Source organism: Hyalella azteca, unplaced genomic scaffold (assembly GCF_000764305.2).
Source record: "Hyalella azteca isolate HAZT.00-mixed unplaced genomic scaffold, Hazt_2.0.2 contig16248, whole genome shotgun sequence".
In the NCBI taxonomy this organism is placed as follows: Eukaryota; Metazoa; Arthropoda; class Malacostraca; order Amphipoda; family Hyalellidae; genus Hyalella; species Hyalella azteca.
In genome coordinates, this window is record NW_025946074.1 from 272,599 (window position 1) to 298,427 (window position 25,829).

Genomic DNA, 25,829 nt, shown 5'->3' on the forward strand with positions numbered 1-25,829 from the left:
TGTAAGGCTCTGTCAACTATTCCGAAACAATGTTTTCAGGGCATATGCCATTATTTTTATCGAATGTGTAATAATTTAATGAATAATTTTTTGTTAACAAATTTGGTCATTATTTTCACTGAATTAGATTACCTGATATTCTAGATATAAAAATAACACCAACGTGTTTGGTATTTATATTGAAATTAATTCTGATAAAATTTTTGTGATTTGCGTCGCATTCCAATTCAAAAACAACCTTTGCCTAAAAGGCATCAAAATTCTTCTGTAAAATATATTTTTATATATCTCGGTCTTAAAAAATGTAAGTTGCTAAGTTTATTCGTGATAATATATGTACCGTATGATTAGAGACAGCACCTGTAGCATGTAAGGAACGGGCGGCAGGAGCAAACTATTCTGAACCTCAGTATATTCACAGCAACTACTTGAACATATTTAATACTCATTCTTTTCACCTCATCAATATAGTCCAATGTTTTCAACTTTAACTTGCCATGAACTCGATTACTAAAATCTACACTACTAAATGTTTCGCAATTTCAAATATTTCAATAATAACGGGCCTTCCACATTCCTTGTAGATGTAATACTTAATAGCTAAATTTCTAAATTCTTTATAAACTGGCTTCACCAAACTTTTAACGAACTTATACATTTAATTCAAAGTAGATTTATATCGTCTGGCTGGCAGGAAAAACTAATCTACTATCTCCCGGTCATGAACACATAAGATAACATTCTTATATCCAATTTGAGCCCCACCTCGGAAGATAAGTCGGTTCTGAAAATCGGTTCTAAAAAGCGATTCTACAAGCGATTTTGAAAAGCGGTTCTGTAAAGCGGTTCTGAAAAGCGGTTCTAAAAAGCGGTTCTAAAAAGAGGTTCTAAAATGTGGTTCAGAAAAGCGGTTCTGATAAGCAGTTCTGAGAGCGTTGCTCCTGCCTCCCCGCGAACGGATTTTGCCAGAGGCAACAAAATCTAGCAAGTCTTCCATAGCGCTAAGTGCACCGTTGATAATAAGCTAGATTTAAGATTAATAATATTCAAGTGAAGAATAATAATCTAGCTTTAAGACTTAAAATATTGAAGCAAGGACCAGGCATCGCGATGGGTACATTACCTCTTAGAAAAATTAATGGATCACGTTGTCAAAATTGTGACACTGTCTTAACGACGCATGTTGGTAGCACTGATACCCCGTCTTACCGGACCAATTTATGTCACAGTGACCCACACGCGAGCGAAAAGTGCATCGGTATATCTATAAAATATCACGCATTTGTCTCAGTGCTATTGGGAGGATTTTTTCACTAGCTATTTATAAGAAAAATTTTGTATTCCATTTTGTGAATGACGGAATAATTCATACTTATATTCTGTCCATATTTTTGGTTTCTGTTTGTATTTTCAGACAAATTTCGTACAAATGGCAGTTTTGTAAGATAATTGATATTCTTAAGGAAAACCAATATTTTCTCGTCATCGTCTAATGATTTAACATGATTTTCTTTTATACATGATTTTAATATTTATTTAACATCTGATAACATGATCATCTTTTCATTGACATAAATAATATAAAATAACAACATTGTTAAATTCGTTGCACGTGTCAGATCGAGCAATTCTACTACTTCTGGATTGCAGCAGTTGACCAGAACTGCCGAATAATTTTTTTTGACATTTTTCCTTATAAAAAGAAATATATCGCTTATCAAACAATATTTTGTGTAGGTTCTAGTAGAATAAACTTTCTGCAATACTATATATTGAAATACGCATTTGGACGATAAGTTCAGAATCAACTTATCAACATTTTTAGGGACTGAATCAAGCTCTCTAGGAATCCTTATCTTCTAAATGCTTCCATAATTTTCCTTTGCAACTTCTCAGCCGTGCCAAACTTGTTTATATTGATCATATTAAATATTATATACTATAAAATTTTGGCTAGTTAGGCCATTTATTTTACGACCATGTTTATATTGAAAATTTTTCACTACTCGGGGGCATTTACTGAGAAGAAGAGCAAACTAACCCAATGACCCCATGGCGACCACAGCCTCAGACCATGCAGCACTCGTTACTGTAGCACACTTTTTATTTCGCTTTTGAGGCATAAATTTCATGGGTGAGGCCTTTTAGGCGATACAAAAAATTATTTTGAAGGCGTCAAGTTTTTTAACCAGGAGCAAGAGACGAAGAAATTATTTTTAATGAGAGTCATGACGTGGACATTTTTTAGTGAGGCCTTGTCGGAGAGGAGAAAACTGTTTATTATGTAAGGTAAAATGTCAAGTTATTTAATGAGAAGCAAGTCACGCAAAATTATTTCTAATGAGAAATAGGTCTTGAATTTTTTATTGTAGGCCGAATGTTAAATTATAAGAGGTATGGCATTGAAATTTCTTTTAAATGAAAGGCATGACATCGAAGTTGTTTTTTATGTGAGAGACGACGGTGAAATTTTTATAATACAACCAAAAATTGCCAGACTATAATAAAATTTTGAATTTTTGGTGAAGTCATTAAATTATTTTACAAATATTTTCAGGTATATGTATAGGAACCGTGCTGCAAGTTGTAATTTTCGTTAAAATTTTTCATGCAATTTCAATTCACATTTCAACGTAAGAAATTGTCCAGCTTGCAATAATGTTAAAACAGTGTTAAGGTAATTGTTAAATTGCATTCTTACGCTTGATGTGTCGGTTTGTTTTGTGCTCTAAAACATTAGAAAATTTAGAAGAAAAACGTGCATTACAGTTCATCTTCTGCAAGGCTTACTCACTAACCCAAGCCCAGGCTCGCATGCTGGCGTAGCAGGGATACGGTTCATGCAAGACCTTGTGAAATTACACCCTCAAAATGACGAATTTATTTCTAAACTGATATATTAATTTTTAGTCAGCCTGTGACTTTACTGGTATTTCCGCTAAATTTTGATGCACTCTCAAGTCAATTATATACCTACCCTAACACCAGTGATGTAGGCTAAAAGATAATTCCAAAATTGCTGATAAAGGTAGCAGGAGAAATACTTATTCTTTTATTAGCTTGAACAACAACATTTACAGTATATCTTATCCTCTCAATTTATGGTAAATTAATGAGAATGTTCAGCTCTGTTTGAAACAAACTTGATAGAAAAAATTTTGTCGTTGGCAACGAGACTGAGGTAGTTTGTACTGAGGAGGTGCTAGAGCGTACATGTGTAACAAATGTAGTACTTGTGTCAGTATCGTTAATCGCCCCCTAGTGCAGCTGTCAGTAGAAACTAGATGTGTATCATAATCATATAATTGTGCATGTACAATTGTACAGCAGACTGGTTATTGTATGTTTACCTGGAACACGTTCGGTTTATTTTGTTTATACCTCTGATCACGTAAATTCTTTTCTCGGCTGTTTTATTCGCTGAAAAAAAGTAAATTTAAGCGCAAAGATAAGTTTTGCAAACTTAAGTTCACAACGGGAATCAAATAATATGATGTTGCCAGGGTAACTTTATGTCTTTAGCATGTCCGTTCTTGTTCGTTCTTTGGTCGTGAAATGTTGTGTGTTTTGAACGCGTGTGTTTCTTGTAAAGTATAACGTTAAAAAACTCCGTTATTGATATATAAAAAATGATGGACTGTGCTTTTACTTCCGTATTCTGTCGTGTACGTTCGGAAATAATTGGTCTAAAGTCATGATCGTGCGAACATCGAAATACTGTTTGTATTGACCCCTTAGAAATATATTTTTATTATAATTGTTTATAATATCATATTCCATGATAATTGCAATTATTTTCTCGGTCTAAAAAGTTGTTTGCATGAGTACGAACGTAACGTTATGTACCGAAGGAATAAAGTAGATATGAAAATAATGCAATTAGTTAAATTTGGTTTTCCGTAGTCTAAACTTGTAACATTGAATTGATTTTGAAATTTTGAATCTAAATGTCAGGCTATAGCGAACAGTTCAGGGCAGCCGTGATCTCAGGGGCAATGAGGAAAAGCGAAACTAAAAATCAAAATTTCCTTTACAATTTAAATTGATCAATTAAAAAATTTCTGGATACAAATTGGGTTATGAGTTCAGCTTAATAAAAGCAAATTGGCCACTATTCTACTCCATTTTCTACGATCCTCAGAAATTTCTTGGTAGAAATAGCGGATATTGCGATGAGATCGTACATGATTTAAAAACCAATTAAAGTGCCGAAATTTTGACTGTTTTCAATTAATTTTCTATAGTATATCGATTTCTCTGATATGGATTGAACTCAATATTGTTTATAAAAGTTATGGAAGTTATTTGTTTTGTTTGAGAAAAATTTCACCCCGATCAGACCAGACGTCGCGTTAACTATTGTTCCGTAGATGAAATAAAAATGTTTAAACGCGTTGGTTGTCATTACCCTTTGATCAAAGAATTTGGAAGATACGAGTTTTAGTTTAATTATGGTTTATTGTTAACTGCATATATAGGAAGCCCGGAAGACTATATTTCATAATATTTTTTATTTTTACAGTATCTAATGAAAAATAATTTCACTTCTAAATCTTTTCACAACAACAAACACAGCATTTTTAATAAATTTATTTATTTCATTGAGAGTAATATTAAAACAATTTATTTGTCAGTAATGATATTAATTCATTCTTATAATGCACCTGAAGTTAATATTTTGCCTACGATGATTGTTTTGCTTACGAATTTCACGATTGTCCTCCAAGACATAACATATGGAACTTTTTACTGCTTAAAGCGTACTTAAAACTTTTTTCTACGGTACTTGAAAACTTTTGATGTCATCTACTGAAATAAATAACTTAATAAGTATTTAGTAATTTCATTGATTTAATTTACTCTGGTGACATGAAATTTACCAAATATCAAACCTCTGTAGAATTGACGGTTAGTGAAAGCATTCACAGTAAAACTATAAAATGTATTTAAGAGAGAAAAAATTTATTTAGTAAGTTTATTCGCAGGATGAAAATAATTGTTTCTATTTCCTTGTTCAAGGTCGCCACATGGCTGGGATATGCAGCCACATGGCTGGGGCATGCGGCCACATGGCTGGGGCATGCAGCCACATGGCTGGGATATGCAGCCATATGGCTGGAGTATGCGGCCACATGGCTGGGATATGCAGCCACATGGCTGACGTGTGCAGCCACATGGCTGAGGTATGCGGCCAAATGGCTGAGGTATGCGGTCACATGGCTGAGTTATGCGGTCACATGGCTGAGGTATGCGACCCATCATGCCCTGGAAGTGGAGCGATCGACGCGGCGCGTTAGCACCTGCTGGGCTGCACGCATTCCTCTGTCAGTGCCACTCATGGAGGCAAGGTGGGAGGTCGTGCGCCGCTCCTCAAATAAGTGGCTAGGTCAACAGCTTCGTTTCATAGCAACCAAAGAAAACTCAATTCAAAGCCACCAGTGCAATACATTGTGTTCAAGGTGAATGATACTCGTGCCTTTTATTCCTGTGAATTTTTACAATGTGTCTGAATTTTGCTCAATTTGAGGTAAGTGTTTTGTGTAGAGATAAAAAAGCAAGTTCTAATTTGTGGCTGTATTGTTCGTTGCCTGGACATTCACGCAATCATGTTAACCCCAAAGAAATAAAAATCATCTATTCATAAGCTTTCATGGTGCTTAGGGAATTGTTATGGAAGTGGAAATTGTTAGGTTGATTCATCCATGTCAAAGTGAGTTTTCAAACTGTGCATATGAAGTGAATGGCTTAAAGGTAAATTGTGTTTAAAGACGAATTTCCACGAATATTTCCTTGGGAAAATAAATAATAAAAAATAAGTTATTTTTAAACGAAAGGTGTCCATGTATTTATATCTACTCCAAAATCTGGGAGTCGCATGAAAAGTCTGCGGAATTAGCGCCCAAAATTTAATTATATTTTCTAGAAGCTGACACAATTGAAAGAATTTTTCAAAATTTATTATGGGAGTTAAGTGTATTTTCTGTTCAATAATTGTTTATATTATTAGAATATATATTATTCTGTTCTGTATTCGTAAAAATGAATGAATCATAACTACAAAAGTGCGAATACTGGCCAATCTATAATAAATTTAAATAGAGACTAAAAGTTCTACAATAAAGGAAAAATTTTCTGAAATACTTTTGAGTACTTATATCTTATGTAGACATTCGCCCACACATTGAGACTGAGTGTCAAAAACATTACGTGAATTGGAGGATTAAGATTTTGATTTATTTATTAATTTGTTTGTATTTAAATTGGGTCTAGAATGAAACTGGAAAAAAACTAATGCATCCAAAACATCAAATGAATCAATTATATCGTAATTAAGCCTGAATGAAAGTGCGATAGACGATAATTTGAAGGCAGCAGGTAAGGTTGCTATTATTATTGATGAATAATAATAATAGTGAACATGCATAGGTAATTCATTCGACAAATGTTAAACGTACTAAAAAATGAATAAGGTCATTTATTATTTGAATGTGAACGCGATGACGAACATTACATAACATGAGAGCAGCGAAACATGAATACTTCAAGCCAATATCAGAAAAATAAGTGAGATATTGTGAAAATAATGATGCATTATTGAGCTTGTGCGGGTATCATGATCAATTTGGTCCAGCAAAAAGGCGGATCACAGCTAACTGCAACAAGTATGCCATTATTTGGAACATATGAACCATTAATTTTAATGTGTGCAGGAAATACTGGCCTGAAATATGGTCTCTTGGCCAAACATATATTTCAACGCAAGCTGTTCGTTATGATGACATGTGCCATAAATGAATGTGAAGTCATACATAATCCATGCAGTCAAGTACTGCTGCAGCAACCTGACCATTCTGTTATTCACTGGTGAACCAACCTGACCATTCAGTTATTCACTGGTGAACCAACCTGACCATTCAGTTATTCACTGGTGAACCAGTCTGACCATTACCACATTCAGAAGAGAAGCCGTATATTAAACTCACCACGGTACGTTTAATGGTTTGGGTGAGCATTCAAATAAGGAAATTTAACTTCAATCAATCAAAAAACAAATTAAAACAAAATATTGCAAACTAGAATGATTTCAACTAAAGAAATTTAATTATCACATTAAATAACTGTGATTGAACTTTAATAGTACTCAAAAAGGAGGCTACTTGACCTATAATTAAATCTTCTGACAATTATAAGCATAAAAAGATCAAGGCACTCACAAATCATACTTACTGAACATTGATGCTAAAATTTTAGTATTCAAGTTCCAGACTCTATTATCGGCAACCCGCAAATACTCCCTAATTGTTTAAAGGGCGGGAAAGTCCAATTATCCAACACGCACTGGACCGCCTGTTGATACATTCAGAGTTGATCCATTCCGGTTTTTAACCCTCTACCGCCGATGTTCACTCTCCGGGAACATAACTTTAACTTAAATTATACGTAAACTATTGAGTGCAGCAACCTGAGGAGGTTTGTACGCAACAGAGAACATTTTGAAGTTGTCGTACGTGGCAACCATCAGTGCAACCATCAGTGCAAGTTATTTTGCGCTCACTAGAACGTATCCTTTTTGGGAAGTAGGCGCGTGACAATATTGCTCCGGTTAGTTGTGTCAGGCGGTAGAGGGTTAAATCCATTGAGTAGAAATCCGATCCACCCGCTAGGAGACCAGTGGCTTGTTGGACAACCATGGTTATAAATCAGTGGCATAATCTTTATTTTTTATATCATCGTTGTTCTCTAAATAACACTTTAGTAATGAACTGATGATTAAACAAAAATGGTGAGTTATTTTACGTTACCTTGTCGTAATTTTATTCTCATAGAGCCTTATTTCCACCAAGAGCACGTCACATGACGTGTAACAGCCTAATTTCCACCTAGAGCACGTCACATGACGTATAACAGCTTAATTTCCACCAAGAGCACGTCACATGACGTATAACAGCCTAATTTCCACCTAGAGCACGTCACATGACGTGTAACAGCTTAATTTCCACCAAAAGCACGTCACAGATGACACGTAACAATCAATATAAGATCAATGGGCAGTTGCACGTTCATGTGAAATGTACTGCAGTTGTTCCGTTATGTAGGTTACGTTGACCCACTTGTTAAGCTGTCGTGACCAGACCTCGCTGACACACTTGCTTCGCTCACAAGGCCTTGGCACAATCAATGTCGAGGACTCCAAGCTTGAAATAATCTCTGTTTGACGTGGCCTGGCAGCTGTACTTAACTTTTTACAGCCTTTTATTCCTTTATTGCCTTTGCGGTGAACTGCAGCAGAATTGTGGAATTACTATCCACACTTATAAAAATTGTAATATTGTCCAAATTAGGACACACTTTCTTACACAATGTACGGGCAGAGAACAACCATGCAGCAAAGATATGCGTAACTTCCGAGCCAAACTAATGCAGGATGACCCACGTGAAAGCAAAAGATGCATCGTTATTTGTACAAAGTCTAACATATTTGTCTCAGTGTCCTGGCATGTCCTATTTCTTTATTCTTAAATAATTGAGCTATGCGATGTTGAGAGGGTTAATCATGATTAATTTTATCGTATATGAAGAATTATGTGACTATAATTTAGTTTATTAATAAAATATAAATTTAGTTCTGAATTTTTCCAGGCAGGAAACAACTTCGGCCTTGCAAGCCATTGACCTTAATTATTAACATAATTTCAACCCAAATTTTAGCACCTATAAATTTAATATTCGTGAACTTAAAATTACTAAAATTGAGGAAACGTTGTTTATGAATCATGCATGCAAATATCCTTGCAAACGTTGTGATTAATTCAATTGATGGTAAAGGCCGAGCGTTGTTCATTTAGGTCAGCCTTAAACAAAGGCTGAAGATTGCAGCTGACCTCGCAAGAAATGTAGCCTTGATTCATCGATCAGCAGATTTAGCTTTTAATCAGCGAAGGACCACTTTAATTTTAGTAATCATTAAACTAACTTGAAAATTAGAATTAAATTCAAAACATGAATTATTTTTAGGTGCATACCGCCTTGATTGAGCTTATAGTTTAAATATCATCGTATGCAATTACTTCTCGTTTATATTTCTGTTGCCTTCACAGACTTATAGTTTCAAGTTTTCTGTACGAAGTTTAATATTATTTATTGCAAATCACCTGCTTTATATCACCTGCAAATCACTTGCTTTATATGCTACGCAAAACTATGCCGAATAATCCAACACATGCATTTCATCGTTAGTGAAGTTCACTAATTTGTAATTTGTTAACGTATTGCACAAATCATCATTCGTTCACAATGCCATCATTACAAAGAAAAATTTTTAAGTATTAGGTATCCGTATCTTGAAGGTATCCGTATCCGTGAGGTATCCGTATCCGTAAGGTATCCGTATCCGTAAGGTATCCGTATCCGTAAGGTATCCGCATTCGTATCTTGAAGGGATCGAATGGTTTTGTTTAACAAAGGCCAAACGCACCATGGATTTCCAATAGCCATCAGCCGCGGTTGCCTGGTTACTGCTTCAGTCAACTGCCTGGCAACCATCAGTCGTATTTAGGCACACAGTTGAACATAAGATGCGTTGAAAACAAAATAACAAACTGAAAGATTCGTTTTTTAATGATAAAGTTTCCGAGTCTCTAATGAATTGTTCTGATCTTCGTCCTGTTGTCTTTGTTATGCGAAGAAACTAGCGAACATTTGCAAGACGATTTGCTAAACCTTTGGCTCTCATTTGATTGTATGGTAATTAGCTGACATGGAATTTTATTCTCATTTGACGAGTGGGGACATTTATAATTAAAAAGACTACTAATTAATAACTAATATGCCATTTTATAATAATTGTAGATAATGACAAAAAATCTGATAGAACTAATAATAACCGATAGTGTTGCTAATTTAATTCAAGGAATTGAATATGTACAGATAATTAATCATTGCGGATTAAAACGGGACAAACGTTTTTTAGAGAATGATCCACCTAAATATCATCTACCTGAACAACATTCACCTAAACATCATCCACCTAAATATCGTCTACGTAAATATCGTCCACGTAAATATCTTATGAAATATCTAGCAAATATTACTGAAAGAATGAGTATCCTCTTTGCTGTTTCACCGACGCTCTTTCATGCTATGGTTAAACTAACTACTAATAATTTATCTTTTCCTTTCTTTCCCCCAGGTGATATATTAGTTTATTATCATTTTAAAAATTACTTCATAGAGTAGACAACCTGTTGCAAGGTCATTTCTTAATTTTTATCATTTCATAGGAATTATTTTTTATTTACACATCATTGTCTGAATGAAGAATATAATGGACCTCAAAAAGCGCTCAAGTTTGACATGAAACCAATATTACGGACGTTAACGACGATCGCAGAATCTTGTACGCATGCGCAGCCAGGTCCCGACAACGATATCTTATGGCGGCGACGTTTCGCCAACGACCCTGACATGATGCACGAGCTTCACCGATACAGAAGACTCATGCTGCTCACCATATTACCCACCATCGCTACTGATACTGAAGATAACAATTCATTCCACCCGCACGCTCACCTGCATCCATACAGAGGCAGAGCCACACCCACTCCACCCATAGAACATAAAAATTCACCGACTCAACACAAGTCCCGGAAAGAAGTCACTTACGGGGACGGTTCCAAAGACTATCTTCCTTCGGACATCCGAGGGATAGTGGAGAAGTCCATCGTTGATTCTGAAGACAACGAAGCTATGCATAACTATTCATTCTTCGCGGCTACTGAAGGTTCTTCGGAACTTCTCTCGAAATCTGTCGGGAATTTGGGCAGCGGGGGATTGGCTGCCTCGAACGCCAGAAAAAAAATTAAATCCGCGAGCTCGGAAGGTCGATTACCAACACCCGGGGCAGGGGTTGTACCCCATATGGATCGAAACCCCAACAGAGGGACGAACAAATCCAACAGACGTGTTAGTGTAGTACCGTTGAATGGAGATTCATCAGGAAACGTGAACTGTTTAACGGAGTCAGATACAGCAGAACTAGATTTGTTGACTCTTGCCGAACTCTACCTTGAGAGCCGACATCGAGTCTTCGGAGAAGAATGGAACCAGAGGCAAAGTTCACAGGCAAGGTTAGTTTTAAATTTATGCATTCAAAAATTCTTTTTGTCAGCCTCAAAGACGATTAATCTTCAACTTTTAAACATTCATTTACAAAAACCTAGCATTACATATTTATGAGTATAATATGATATAGCTGAGGCTCTCATCATTAAGCATGTCTTCAGCTAAAAATTTACAAACTTCAGGATTTGTAAGGACGTTGTAACTGCTCTGGTAACTTTGATTTTTAAACTGTATCCAAAATACCCTATGTTAGTATTAGATGGCAGAATTTTCCTGTTTATTCGCGTATGATTAATGACCGCAGAATGCATGAATGAATCCTTATGTTTGTATGTTGTCATGTAAAAATGTTGCTTGGAAACGTTGTCATTTCAAAATTCTAAATTCAAGTGTTGCAAAATTCTTCCTCTACTTGATAACGAATGTAGTTACATTCGAAACGGTATAAATATAATAAAATTCCCCGTATAGACCTTATATATGAATTTTCAAGTCCTATCAAAAGCCTAATTCGCCGAATAGATAAAAACTACAAGAAAATACTCAATAAGAAAAACTCTCTGGTGTCAATGTAACCTGCATTAAAGAAAAAAACAACTTCTGCCGAACTACACTAGTGAATGTGTATTGTATATACTGCAGCTGCAACAATGATCACAATTTTTATCGCAGTTTATCCTTTGAGTTGTGACATTGCAGGGCGAGTGGCAGCTTGATAACATCAGGAGGGCTTGGTGGCACAGGCATCACGCAAAGACCTCATCGTCTCACGCCGATGGTCAAAGAACCCGCGCTGCACGCTCCAGTCCTGCCTAAAATTTCTCATACGAAACCTGCTGCGCTCGTTACTGGAGGACTACACTTGTCTGTCAACTATACGAACAACTTGGATATTGGTAAGGCAATTTTTGCGTAATATCCAGCGTGATAAATGTATAATTAAGAAGAATTTAAATACGGTCATGTTCAGTTAACTTATGTTGAGAGTAATAATTCTGGTCAGTTCGAAACACTAATTACCCAGTTAATTTATCATGTTTAATCTTACTTTTTGCCTGAAAACGCAAAATTGGTTCATGACTGAAAGAAATGGTCGTTTCGGGTTAAATTCAGTTGAAAAATATTTTGCACTTGTAAAATTCTGTTTCTTACTAGACCAACTGCTGCAGTACCTCCAGGAAATCTTTTGACATCTGCGATATGGAAACATTATGCAAAATCAACCATCTTAAAATTATTAATATTGCATTCGCGTCATCGAGCATATAGTACACCTACAATCGAAACTTTAGCGTTCAAAAGTTGAAGAAATAACACTTCACTAGAGTGATTGAAATATCCTTCAATCTCTATCATTGTTAAAAAATTGCCGAAAAACGGTCTTTCGGCATTTCAAGGAACGGCCGGCACGTAAAAAAACAACGTGTCACAACAACGTGTACTTTTTCCCAATTTAACACTAGAAATCCATACAAAATTAAATTTATATCTAAATTTTACTTTTAATTTCGCTAGGTGGCTGGTTACTAGGACGCCAGTCAGACCGTTTTTCCACGGTTATTTCGAACAGTGCACGTGAAACAATTTTCACGGTTATTTTGAGCAGTGCATGTGGAACAATTTTCACGGTTATTTTGAACAGTGTATGTGAAACAATTCAATGAACAAGGGAAGTGTTCGTGCCGACACCAGTCTGCCCTCGGGACATCGATCCCTCACACGTGCAATTAAGCGGAGCTTGAGCCAAACTTGCGTGCGATCTAAGCTTAGATTTCTGTGCCTCACTCTTTATCAATATAGTATTAAATCGGATCAGAAATTATCTGAAACATCGAAATAAATGATGATAATGCAGTGTTAAAAAAATGTTCGTTGTTAACTTTAAATTAGAGAGTATTTCAATTATCGATTTTTTACGCATCTTAGAATGCATGGTGTAAAAATATAGTCTTTTTGACACCTATCAAAGAATTTCACGTAAATAATTATCAGATTAATAGTTATTATCATAATTAAATTCCCTGAATTTTTATAATTTCCTAGTAATTGTCCAAGCATAAACGGGCATGTGATTAAACACATCCGTGCACGGTCTTTAGGAATAATGTCCCTTACAGCATTCCTTCGCTAGATTGCGCTTCGCCAAACGCGGCTCCACTTCAGCCATAAACATTCTTAAGAATATTCATTAATCGATGAGATTCATTAATTTATGAACTTTTAATGAAGAAAATCATTCGCGGATTTTCGCTGGTTTGCGGGTTACTGAAAAAGTTGAGCAGCAAATTTTAAAAGCCAGCTGTTCCCGATCTGCAGCAATAGTGTAGAAAAGGTTCAAAAATACTTAATACAATGAAAATAATTAATATATAAATGCCTAAATAATTACTCTCAGTCTATCAATTCCTTATCGTGGATTTCACCCATCGAGACCGAGGTCTTCGCATTTCCCTCGACAGAACAAATCCCTCAATTGTCAACAGAAGCACTGAAACGTTCATGTCTCCCTCAGCAGGCTCAACAGAACAAATCCCTCATGTATCAACAGAAGCACTGAAATGTTCATGTCTCCCTCAGCAAACTCAACAGAACAAATTCCTCATGTATCAACAGAAGCATCCATGATCCTGAGGGACCGGGCGAAGGCGCTGAAGCCCCGCATCCGCAGATTGAATTCCCTGGACGACCTGACGAGCGCCGGGGGCGGCGACCCTGGGGACCCCGAGGGCTCCCTCTACAGGCCCAGCAGCGCCCCGGACCTCGCCAACAAACAGCAAACAGTAATATATTTTAAAACGAACATTCTCAGTTGTAGGAATCAAAATTGTGAATGACCAAAAATTTCGTTACTAATTCATTCTGATTTGAAACGAAATAATGACAGTTAATTCACGTTGAATATGGGTTTTACAGGAATACCATGAAAGCCGCTAAAAGAAGGGATTAATATAGTATATGAATATTCTCATACTGAAGAATTACACGATATATGAGAAAAAATAGACTTTTGCGTATCATACCTCATAAAGTACCTCAATACTTTTATTATCTTTATAAGCTCTTACCTTATTTATCGTTAACATTTCTTCGGTCTCCAGGCAACTGATCCAGAAGGCGATACGGACCAGAGCTCAGACATGGACGTCACTCCTGCGAGGGCAAACACTCCGACTTCTGCACCGAAAAGCTCGGACCAAAATCGTCCTCCTCTGATCGGAGCATCGCTTGCCACGTCACTGGCCAGACTCAATTCTTCTCGACCAAACACAATGGATTCTGGCAGAGTTAAGATCATGAGCCCAGCACGCAATAGGATCACGGAGCCTAAAGATACACTCCTGTTGAACCATCGTTCACTACCGTCAAGTTTCAAGAAGAAATCTGTTAAAGTAGATGCGAAACAATTCACAGATTTGGACATATTACGGGAGGCGCAAGCAGCTGCAAAGGCCACGACGTTCGTGAAGCAAGGTAGTTATCCTATAGGAGCTAAAACCGTGCAGGGTTCAGGCGCCAGCAGCAGTTCACTTGCCACAAGGAAGCCTGTTGCTCCAATAGGAGTCGAGTCCAGCACCTACAAAGAGTCAGGTCGAAGACAGTCGACTACTTCTGACGCGGTACAGCTATTAAAAGGAAAAGATATTCCTAGTGTCTTCTCAAGCATCAATAGCAGACCATTACATCACTCGCTGCCATCCAGGCTTTCGACGCCTCTCGCTCCGCCGCCCACGGCGCTGGCCGAGCACGGTCGGAAAAACAGCAGAGTTACCCTTACTCCTCTCGACCAAAGGAAAATTTCAGCGCCGTAGCTATGAGATAAAAAACTACAAATAGTCAAGAGCTACTCTTTATTGCCATAAGAAGTTTTGCCGTAGCATTTCTTATTTCAGTTCAAGGAAGCATTTGAATTTACCTAATAATTGCTAATGTATATTCAAAAAAATTATATCATGGGAAAAATGACCTATTATATTATTATATTAGTACAATAAAACGCTGTCTTTCTGGTTAATAAGTGTGAATTCCTGGATAAATTGATTTTGATGCATATATTGCACATCTTTTAGTGAAAACGTACACCTGCGCAAGTATTAGAAACTGATAAACTATGCATAAGGAAACCCCATGGGTTAATGCTTCTAGATATGCGATACGTTATTTACTGGACGATGAATGAGGGTCAACTACGCGTGTGTGAAAATATAATATAATAAATTCAATTTAGTTTTGTATTACGGCATTTTTTTAATTTCCATAACGACTAAACACTTTAATGTTGCAAAGTAACACACAAATAATTTGTTCGGCAACTATAAACAATGAATGGGTCCAACGCAAATGTGATACGTAGATCATAAGTATGTGTCGACATTCTTATGAGATTGTTTTCTACAATTTGTCTTGTATAAACCATTACAATTACGTCTGAAATAGCAATAAGTGCAGAGAATATTACAAAATTTCATGTAGAGGTTATGCACTTAGATTCATCTATAGATACAACATATTAACACACCTGTTTCCTGTATTATTCGCTCATATATATTCATTATAATGCTTTAGCTAGGCCATGCACCTAAGTTGTAAATAATATTTTAATTCCTTACCGTAATTGCCTTAATATAAATGACAAATGCTGATTGATTTTTTCAGTGACGCGCTAAGGTCCTGTCCAACATATTTATGTAATTTACGCAATGTGTCGGCCCGATTTACACCCAATTAATGTATTATTTGACTTAGCGTGTTGCTGGTTATTACGTAACTCATTCTGTTCCCAAAATACCTTTTAAATTTCACGTTTCAAATCATACGGAATTCAGTTCCTTCATATTATATAATATTCTTATTATTTAATCAAGCGCACATATAAAGTCGCGAGTTTCAGGAACCATAGTAAGGGCTCGGAGTCTCAAATCGTAAAAAATTGTCATTTTCAACAACTTCGGAGAAGCACGTGGTTTTGAAAGAACTATGTTTACCGTCATCAACATTGCACGATTATGTCAATAAATATTAAGAGTAAAGTAATGAGTAATGCAAAATTTGGTTCCGATAGTCAGGAAACTAAGGATGAAATCAAAATTAAAACGTTTCCTGGAATGGATGGAGCAAACGTTTCGAAACTCTCCAAAGGAATATCTTTTCGAAAATTATCCTCGTATACATGAAAATATATCATTATTTTTGTTAAGTTGAAAAAACAATAATACAAACATTGATACTCATACTCAGCCTTCTCCGCCGTAGATCAAATCGCTGAATATGAATCTCAGACACAGGAGCAGCCGGTGACACCACGGCAACTCTATAAAGCACATAAAAATAACTATTCAAGCTACCCTGTAAGAAAAAAATGTCGATATTTACATTTAGCATCAATCTATTATGAGGAATTTCGATGAAAGTTTTAAAATCGAAGAAAATATGATAAATAATTTTGGTTATTATCGATATCCACGAAACATTTAATTCGGGCGTCCTTCCCCGCCGCCATTCATCAGAACTTACCAACTTAGTAAAAATAAAGTTCCATTAGTTATGCTCTATTTCATGTGAACTTTTTTATGAATCGAATTGACCTGTTTTGTGTGTCTTCGATTAGAGACTGGAGTGACATTTTGTGCAAAGATGAACATTTATGACAAGGAAAGAGCCTCTATTTACTCTACGACGAACCATATGGTCCGATCTGAGAGCCTTCTTATAGCTGTTCATAAATTAAGAGCAAGTTAATTTCCTGTTTGTTTTTTAATTTAAAGCGCTTTCAGATTAACTGTAAGAGTGTTTCTTTTTTTAACATAATAAAAGAAAATTAAAAATGTATAGTAAATTTTATTTTATCCTGTAATTCTTGTCAAATTCCATCCCGCATCCAAACATTGCTTATTCATAAAAAAGTATAAATATTTTCTCCATCGATTTTCACCACGTGGTAACATTATATCTTCATTTTGCTCTTCATATGTAAATGTAATATGTAAATGTAAATATTATTCGAAAATTTGAATTATTAAATTCGGGAAGCACTTAAAAAATTCGCGCACTTATACCGTTTAAAAATGTGAAGTTTTTCTTCAATAATGCGGCAATCACTTCAGTCATTCATTAAATCATACCATGTAAGGATAGAGAAAGTTCCAGAAGTTCAGCGGTATTTTATGTAAACTATACAAGCTAGTGACTGTAGCACATTATTAGGTAATGTGAAGCTCAAGGAAATGTTACAAGTAACAATATTGTAATTGAAACAAGGCATCAGCTAGTGAGCATTGACTGCTTAACACTCAAATTAATCAATGGGCTATGTTGTCCAAATTGTGACGTACTTTCTTATACACAGCGCATGCAGAGTGCAGACGTAGCACTGATATACGCCCTTCTGCCGGGCAAAACTGGGTCCTGATGGGGACAAAACATTGCAAACATAGGATAAAAATTGCATTGTTTTTTGGACAAAATATCCCTTCTTTTTCTGAGTGTACGTTGTCCATTGGACATAACGGCTTGATCGGTGACTGTGAACGCTAATAATTTGAAGGAAAATCAAGTCAATTATATAAAAAATATAAAAAGTTACCTGGCGTTTCAAAACTTCGATCATTTATAATTGGTTATAAATGGAAATGATGGGTATCAATATTATTCAATATTGTTAACCTTGCTCATTCTCTTTATATACCTTAAGTCGTTCTCACGAAGTAATTGATGAAAAGTATCTCAATTTTTTACTAATTACAAATTAACAAAGAATGACAATCAAGTTCATTTATTTCAACTTTAGTTTATTTTTAAATTATCTGCTTTTATCTAGTCTTTACTTTTAATATAACTTAAAAGGCCGTGTATATCATTCCGTCGGTGAAGAGCCAAAATTAATTCAGAAATAGACACTTCCTTTAATGTGAATGTTATGAAGTTATTTTCTAATTACTATCTTACTTATCAATCATACATATCTGTCCTTCAGACGACAAAAAAAGAAGATACAAATTAGTTGATCATTTCTTCAGTTGCGTACTTTAAAAATGCAAAAATTACATCCTTAGTAGAAGCTCTAGAGGATTAATTTGCTTCTCCAAAATGGAATGAATCAAATAATGGCCTCAACCTAAAACATCATTACTTTTTCCTGAAAATTTTTAATCATAAATATTGGCTAATTGTTTCATTGCTCGTAGCCACGTGTAATAAAAACACCGCATGTTGAAGATACTGTCCCATTAGAAAATTTTCTGCATAGCGCCACCTTTATAGCTGAAAATACTCATATTATTAGACAACTTATGAATAAAAAAATGATCTTATTAATCTGCGCTTTAATGAATAATGAAAAATTATGTCATTAATTAGCTGCTAGAGCCCATTTCTGTAGCAACAAAAAAGCTCAATCGCTGCTAAAAAAGCTAAGGTGAATGCATATTACACGAGCAGGGTTATAACGCCAGCATAAGCCAAATAATAATTATATCAAACCAAGTTTAATCTAACCATTGAAATTAGGAATAAATATTCTATTTGATAGCGATATCTTCCAATATAGAAGTTCCTACACCCTGTTTACAGCCTAGAAAAAGGATTTCGGTCTTCAGGTGAGTTTGTGAAGCACAAATTTTAATAAAATTGCCAGTGACTTTATTTGTGGCATTTAAGTGATAATCGCGTTTCGTCGATAATGTATCCAATTATTTCACTAGTACAACTACAATAATTTTAATAACTCTTTCTCATTAGAAAATTGCAAACCGTACATTGACGGATATGATTTTCTCTTATCTTTAAAATAATATTGTCCAGAAAACATTTCACAATACTAAAGTGCGTTCAGTTTTTCAATCCAGTAAAAAAAGACACCAATGAGATATTAAGTTTAATTTAAAACCTTAGCTTTAATATTTTATCCGGATTTTTCTCAATGAAATCGTTCATTTTTTCTGTGTATAGAAAATTTCTAATAATAAAATAATCTGGTTGCCACTGAATTCTTTTACACAATTTACCCCGCACATTTTCTATTCAGTTCCCTTCTAGTCGTAAAATCATATTGGCCTTCCAACCCGAGTTCAACCAATTGCTACGGTATTGTATTTCTCTATATTGTAATCTTCTGTTGACGAACCCATTCTGCGATTCGTCTTTTATTGTAATCAATATGTCCGTCTTTGTTAGTTTTGCTACAACTTCTTTCTCCTCAAGAAATATCTTCTTCCAAGATGGAGCCGTCAATAGGAACATCTTTGTTCAGCTTTCTACCGACGAAGGAATAGAACATCATGCCTGATGCCCCTGGAGGCTCTGCCACCTTCACGACCATGTCTTCCTCCGTCAGGATGTGTCCACTGGGGAGGTCCCGAGCTGCAACCACTGATTTGCCGAGCTGTAAGGAACGCGTCATAAAATGCAGTCGACATGACTATTGGTCAAATAAAAGGACTGCCAACAAATATAAACCTTCTAAATGCAGACTCAACATTTTTTTACATTCCACAGAATAGTATTTTTCTATTTTCATGCCTAGTTTGGTATATAAGTCAGGTAAATGATAAATTTTCTCATTTTTCTGTATATTGCGAAAAAAATCACGTTGATAATCAATTTTTTAACCTGAACCCATTGTCTACTAAAATATGGCAACCCTAGAATTTATTATCCTAGTTTTAATATAATCTAGTATTTCAGGTAACCTTACCTTCCTGTGACAGGCTTCCTCCGAGGGCTGCAAGGCCTTGAGGGGTGATCCGAGGGCAGCCTCGACACACCGCACTGCCTGCACCAGCTCCCTCAGCTGCGAGGGCTCCAGCGAACAGCGGTGGTCACTGCCCTGCTGGTCCTTGCTCAGCGTTACGTGACGCTCTAGAACCTAGAAAATATTACAATATTTTCGAACATTTTTCCAAAAAGTTAATTTTGAACCTATAGACACTCTCACACCATTTATAATCCTTGCTCAGCATCACGTGATGTGCTAGAACCTATATAGAAAATATTATACTATTTACTAATATTTCCCCCAAAAGTTAATCCTGAACCTATAGAACATGTCACATTATTGTATAATCCTTGCTCAGCGTCACGCGACATACGAGAATTAGAAAGTGTCTCACGGCTCTCTATTATTTCCGCCAGACATTACTGCAGAAATTAAAAATATTACTTTACTTTATAATATTTGCTTAGCGTCTCGTGATGCTCTATAACCTAGAAAATATTACGCTGTTTTATAATATTTTTAAAAACTTTTTTTCCAGAACCTAAAGCAAATGACATAATTTTATAATGCTTGCTCAGCGCCATGTGTCGCTCAAGAACCCAAAACATATCACTCTATTTTGTAATATATTATTATTGTAAACAAATAATAACGTTATTTAAGAAATTTGCGTCACAAAAAGACACAGATTTAGCGTAACTACACGCCTAATTGAACCAAGAAAATGTGTCAGTTAAGTTGACAAAATCCATGAAAATAAAGTCAACTTCGATAATTATAATGTTTAATGGGGTAATTGTGAGGTAATTGGGGTAATTCATGAGAGTTTAGAGTATGAATGTGGGTGAGCGTTACTTATCGTTCCTTAGATTAATAAAACCTCATAATCTTTTACGTTACCTCATCTGCTATTATACTTAGGATATAATTGTGCGATTCCAACACTAAATACGTTACTAAATATGCATTATTATATTATTATCACATCCAATAGAACCGCAAAACTGCTCGAGCACTGAGTTAATGCATCAAATTCATTACGAAACTCGTCATTCGATGTTTGAACTGTACACATTACTTTATACAATTTAAGAATTATCCACCATTACACAATTTAATATTACATTGCATTACAATAATATTTAATATTACATTACAATTTATTGCAAATATTAAATAAAAATAACTAATAATTATATAGTATCTGTCAGGTACCCTGGCTCCTCTCGCGGCCGCGGCGACGCTGATGTATATGCCCTCCTCATGGCCGGAGTAGCCGATATGAGCCCGAGGAAATACCTGCCAAATGACATTTTTTTAAAGTTAAACCCGTTTCAAAACTATTTATCTTTGATCACAATCGCAATTAAAGACACTTCGTTAAAGTAAAACTTTACTCTCAATTTAGAATAAAAAAAATAAACATAAAATTTGCCATGTGGATGATAAAACCCGAGTTATTAGAAACAATGCAGTTTTAACGGCAGAAAATATTTGAACACCGAATAATCCCAAATGAATAAGTCTCTAAAGTATTAACAGTAATTTAGAAGTAAGCAACATTAGTCATTCTTATATCACTTGGGTTTGAAATTTTGTTATATTTGAGATTCAACAAATTAGAGTGAACAGCCAACTTTAACTAGAAATTCTCAAATTCAAAATGCATTGACAATACAAAATATCATGATGCTATGTCAAGTGATTGTTATCATTGATGCTAAGCAATGTTCAATGTTAAAGACAATAATTGATACATTGCACGAAACTGTGCTTAAAGACTAAATCTTGCCCGTAATTAGGTAAAGAATAAATGCATAATATCAATAAAAAATGTGTTTCTCGCAGGCATTAAACCGAAGAAAACATAAGAATTAATAAAAAAAAGAAGTTTATCCACGTTAGCACAAAACATTGAACTCATAAATAAAACACGGCTTAATCACAATAATGAAAAGATATGAATTTGCGAGAATCTGAATTTCGAAAAAAAAACGAGTAAAAAGTTTTACCGAACGAAATATATATTTTTGTGGTAGGAATAAGAAGCACTAATTACCTGGGCGTAGGTATCAAGTACTCTGAGGTGCGCATGGTGCGCAGGAGTGGGGTACGATGAGGTACACTGCAAGAGTACCAGAGCTGTACCAGGCGATATGTCGGTCAGGTCCTGATATACCGTGCGTACCCAGTCAAAGTCACTCATGCCTGTAATCATAATTCTAGTTTTAGATAAAATGCTATATACTAGGATTTTTATATATTTTTATTTGTTTTCTATTTTAATGTATTTTTATTTTTGTTTATTTTATCTCCACCTCATAAACAATTTATATTTACAAACGATCATTGATTTCAAATTCGTATCTCATTGAATACTCATGGTTGCGTGCGAATGAATTTCATCAAATGAATAAGAAAAAATAAGTGATCAGAGCTCGGGTATCATTTTCACCTTAGAATATCCTGAAGCAACGTTCGAATAACTAATGTTTATAGTTTTAAACACAGCACAATATTGAAAATTATCTGCGGGAGCAAGAAATATATAAAGATGATTTTATTTAATATATATAAAGCATCTTGTTTTCGGAAAAAATTATATTATTCTCAATCGATGAACTGGAATGTGAAAAATCCACGGATAATGTACCCAGGATTTAACTATCTTCTTGACCAACAAAAAAACGTAGCCTCGATCAAAAAGGACTTATACCCCATTATAACAGTTCATTCCCTAAATAAACAGCAATATTAATTGAGGCGTGATTACTAACCGGTTGAAATGACGAGCGGCCGTCTCGTTGCTGCGGCTCTCCTGATCAACGGAAGGTTACACACGTCCCCGGACCCGATCTTAATGAAAGGCACGTTCACTGCATCCAGGAAGTCCAATGAAGGCTAAAAAAATCAAAGATAATATAGGGAATGAAGGTAACAATGATGATCTGAATAATGAAGACGAAATTATTGCCTATAATATAGCTTTGATGTGAGCGAGGGTTAATTACATCGGAAGCTACACGAGATGGAGTGGAACAGAAATAATGGTTGGCAATTCAGCAGTTTCAAACATAATTAACTTCTTCTTGGTGATCATACATGAAATTTTGAAATGTGATTAGTTTACTTTAAAAATCAAATTGCACAGTCGTGAGACTGATATTTACTTCAGGAGACGTCAAAGTCTCTGCTCAGTAGATAAACTATACGGAATTTAATTTAATGTGAAAAACTACGATAAAATTTAATAGAAAATTAAATAAAAATTCAATCGATGATACTCAAAATAATTAAATGAAAAAAAACAGACATATTCACACGATCTCAGTATCAATGTCGATATTGAAATATGAATTAACAATTGACGTACCGCATCCATGGCAGACGCAGTGAGAGGCATGTTAATTGACGTCGCATAGTCTTGTATTTCTCTGAACTGCTGCTCGGAGAGCTCGAGTTTCTGCTTATGTTCTCCGTAAGTTGGGCCGAGAGCGTGTGGACCTTCGTATGGCCGGTCCAGAGCTGCCTGGGTGAACTTCGATGACAAGCAAGATTTTTGTAGCTTTACACAGTCCGCCCCACTTTCCTGTTAGAGATATCAGAGACGTAACAACATCCAATTTATTTATTTATTTATCTGATGAACTTTCAATAATTCAATTTAATTAACGAGGATCATCGCAATACATTTTTTGCAAATGACAGCACAATAATTTCACACAGCGATCCAGTGAGCAGCATTAAACTGATCAGAATATAATGAATACATTATAAATGTAAAAAAAACAGTGTTCAATTACAACGATTAATGAAATTCCATAGCAATTTATTTGTAAAAATTGTCATCTCAGAGCATTTATGAGCACCTTGGCCTTTCTGACGAGAGTCTTAGCTGTCTCCACACAGCCCTGATGATTCTGTCCGATTTCTGCGATGATGAAGCAAGGCTGTCCTTCTCCGATATACCTTCCGGGCACCAACTCTAGTGGCTCCATATTGCTATGGTCACACCTGGAATTATTGTGAAGAATAATATTCAATATCACTGGTTCCCTCAAAAATATACCTTCGCTACTTCAACTCCAGTGGCTCAATATTGCTATGGTTGCACCTGGAATTATTTTGAAGAATAATGTTTCATTAATTCTATATCAATAACACTCTAGACGGTAGACTTCACAGACACCAACTCTAATGGCCCAGGCTCCTTAATGATATGGTCACTCCTGGAGTTATTGAGACGTATAATATTTAATTATTTCAACATTATTGTGACGCATAATATTTAATTATTGTTTTAACTTTAATTTAATTTTAAATTCTAAATTGAGTACCTCAGCGGGACTAAATCTTTCGACAAATTCATAACGCGGCCACTGCTAAAAATTAACGATTATTTTTGCTAACCTACTACGAAATATGGTGTGTGAGTTCTTACCAACTTTGAGTTCGTTTGAATAATTCAGAAGAGTCGGCAATTCTTTTTGTTTTATTGGGAGCAGTTTAAAGGTAGGTCAAAGAGGTAAAAATTGTCTTGTTTTGACGTTATTTTTACGACGACGATAAATTATTTTTATGACGACGATTATCAAATTCAATAAATGCTACCTTGTACCAAGACTGTTTTCCATCACCGCTCTTGCACTTGACTGGGCTCGGTTTGCTTACTTTGTCTCGGCAGTTTTCACACAGAAACTTTTTCACTTTATAATTAACAGAGTTATTATTTATCTCGTGCAATATTTTCCACGTTCAGAACCACGTCGCTAAAATACCGAAGTATCATGACATTAGCAGCGGCGTTAGCAAATGAGAAATTTCAGTAAGTGAAATTCAACACCAGAGGAATCCTGCGAGGCACTGCGTCTGGCGAGGGGATCCTACTCTAAATGACTGATGGTGTGTTTACATCCTAGTGCGCATGTCAAAGCCGGTGTGTCAAAACACAATAAAACTTCATCCATCTCAATTTCAGTGTAAAGGTTACACTGGAAACTCGATACGAATGGTAAATTAATCATTTCATAAAATTAGAATCATTTTATTTCATGCTTAATTATTTATAAGAAAGTTTTGACAAATCTATCTGAGCTCTGAGGTGATGTTGTCTGCAAGGCTTGAGCTGCTGCCGATCGTTACACGGCTGTTAGTTCGCAACTCGGCCGCAGTTCAGCCACTGGCGCTGCTCTCGCCAGAGCTCGCCTGTTTCTGAGTCATGTTCATACAGTCTTTGCGCGCAGACTCTGGTTTCTGTCAGAGTTTTCACTGATTATATCGATCAAAGATGAAATAAAGTACGAAAACAGTGACGCAAAATAAAGACCGTTAAGAAGGCATTGCAATGGAGCACCGGTTTTTAATTTTAATATTTGAGCGTTCATATCATCGCACGTATACGATGCACCTGCTTTGAAACTCGAAATTCTGTAAATCATCCGCCCATCGTTCACTAATTCGTAATGAGTGATTAATATACGAAAATTTCTGAATTGTGAGTGATGCGTTGAATAAAAGTTTATGGATTATGTTTATATTAAATGTCGCTCAAACATCGTGTTTGTATGTGCAGTGACCAGCTAGCCAACACCCACTTGACATACAATACGATGACGTATTTAATATGATCACTGCAGTAATAACGAAGTTTTAAGCAGTTCATGCAAATTATATAACTCCATACTGAACCTCACGAAACCTATATTTTATATATTTTTATATATAAATATTTATATATTTTAAATTTTCTCCACGAGAAGCCTAAATTTTACCGTGATGAAAAATTTCGTTTCCCGTGAGTGTGAAATTTAAGTAAAATTGAATGGATTTTGTATTCAAAATTTCATCTGAAATCTAGTGTGTTGAAACAGTTAACAGGGGACTAAAATTCAACATCTTCAATTAAAAAACTCTAAAACTTTTCGCATATTTATGTATAATGTTTAAATCCACGTATTGCTCTTGCAGGTCAGTTTTCTTGTTATTAATTTCCAGAAAG

General features: G+C 35.4%; 2 protein-coding genes across 2 annotated transcripts; one reads left to right on the top strand and one right to left on the bottom strand.

Moving 5' to 3' along the window:
* Nucleotides 1-5,414: 5,414 nt before the first annotated feature.
* On the top strand, nucleotides 5,415-16,935 carry LOC108677739. The gene is made up of 5 exons (XM_018166009.2): nucleotides 5,415-5,527; nucleotides 10,190-11,126; nucleotides 11,821-12,017; nucleotides 13,735-13,901; nucleotides 14,220-16,935. The coding sequence occupies exons 2-5, from the start codon at nucleotides 10,354-10,356 to the stop codon at nucleotides 14,928-14,930; spliced, it is 1,848 nt and encodes a 615-aa protein (XP_018021498.1). The 5' UTR covers nucleotides 5,415-5,527; nucleotides 10,190-10,353; the 3' UTR covers nucleotides 14,931-16,935.
* Nucleotides 16,936-19,041: 2,106 nt separating this feature from the next.
* Nucleotides 19,042-24,703, bottom strand: LOC108677748 (sialic acid synthase). The gene is made up of 8 exons (XM_018166018.2): nucleotides 24,273-24,703; nucleotides 23,701-23,845; nucleotides 23,205-23,420; nucleotides 22,609-22,732; nucleotides 21,891-22,039; nucleotides 21,047-21,130; nucleotides 19,811-19,981; nucleotides 19,042-19,498 (listed from the first exon to the last, which is right to left on the bottom strand). The coding sequence occupies exons 2-8, from the start codon at nucleotides 23,827-23,829 to the stop codon at nucleotides 19,313-19,315; spliced, it is 1,059 nt and encodes a 352-aa protein (XP_018021507.1). The 5' UTR covers nucleotides 23,830-23,845; nucleotides 24,273-24,703; the 3' UTR covers nucleotides 19,042-19,312.
* Between the last annotated feature and the right edge of the window lie 1,126 nt (nucleotides 24,704-25,829).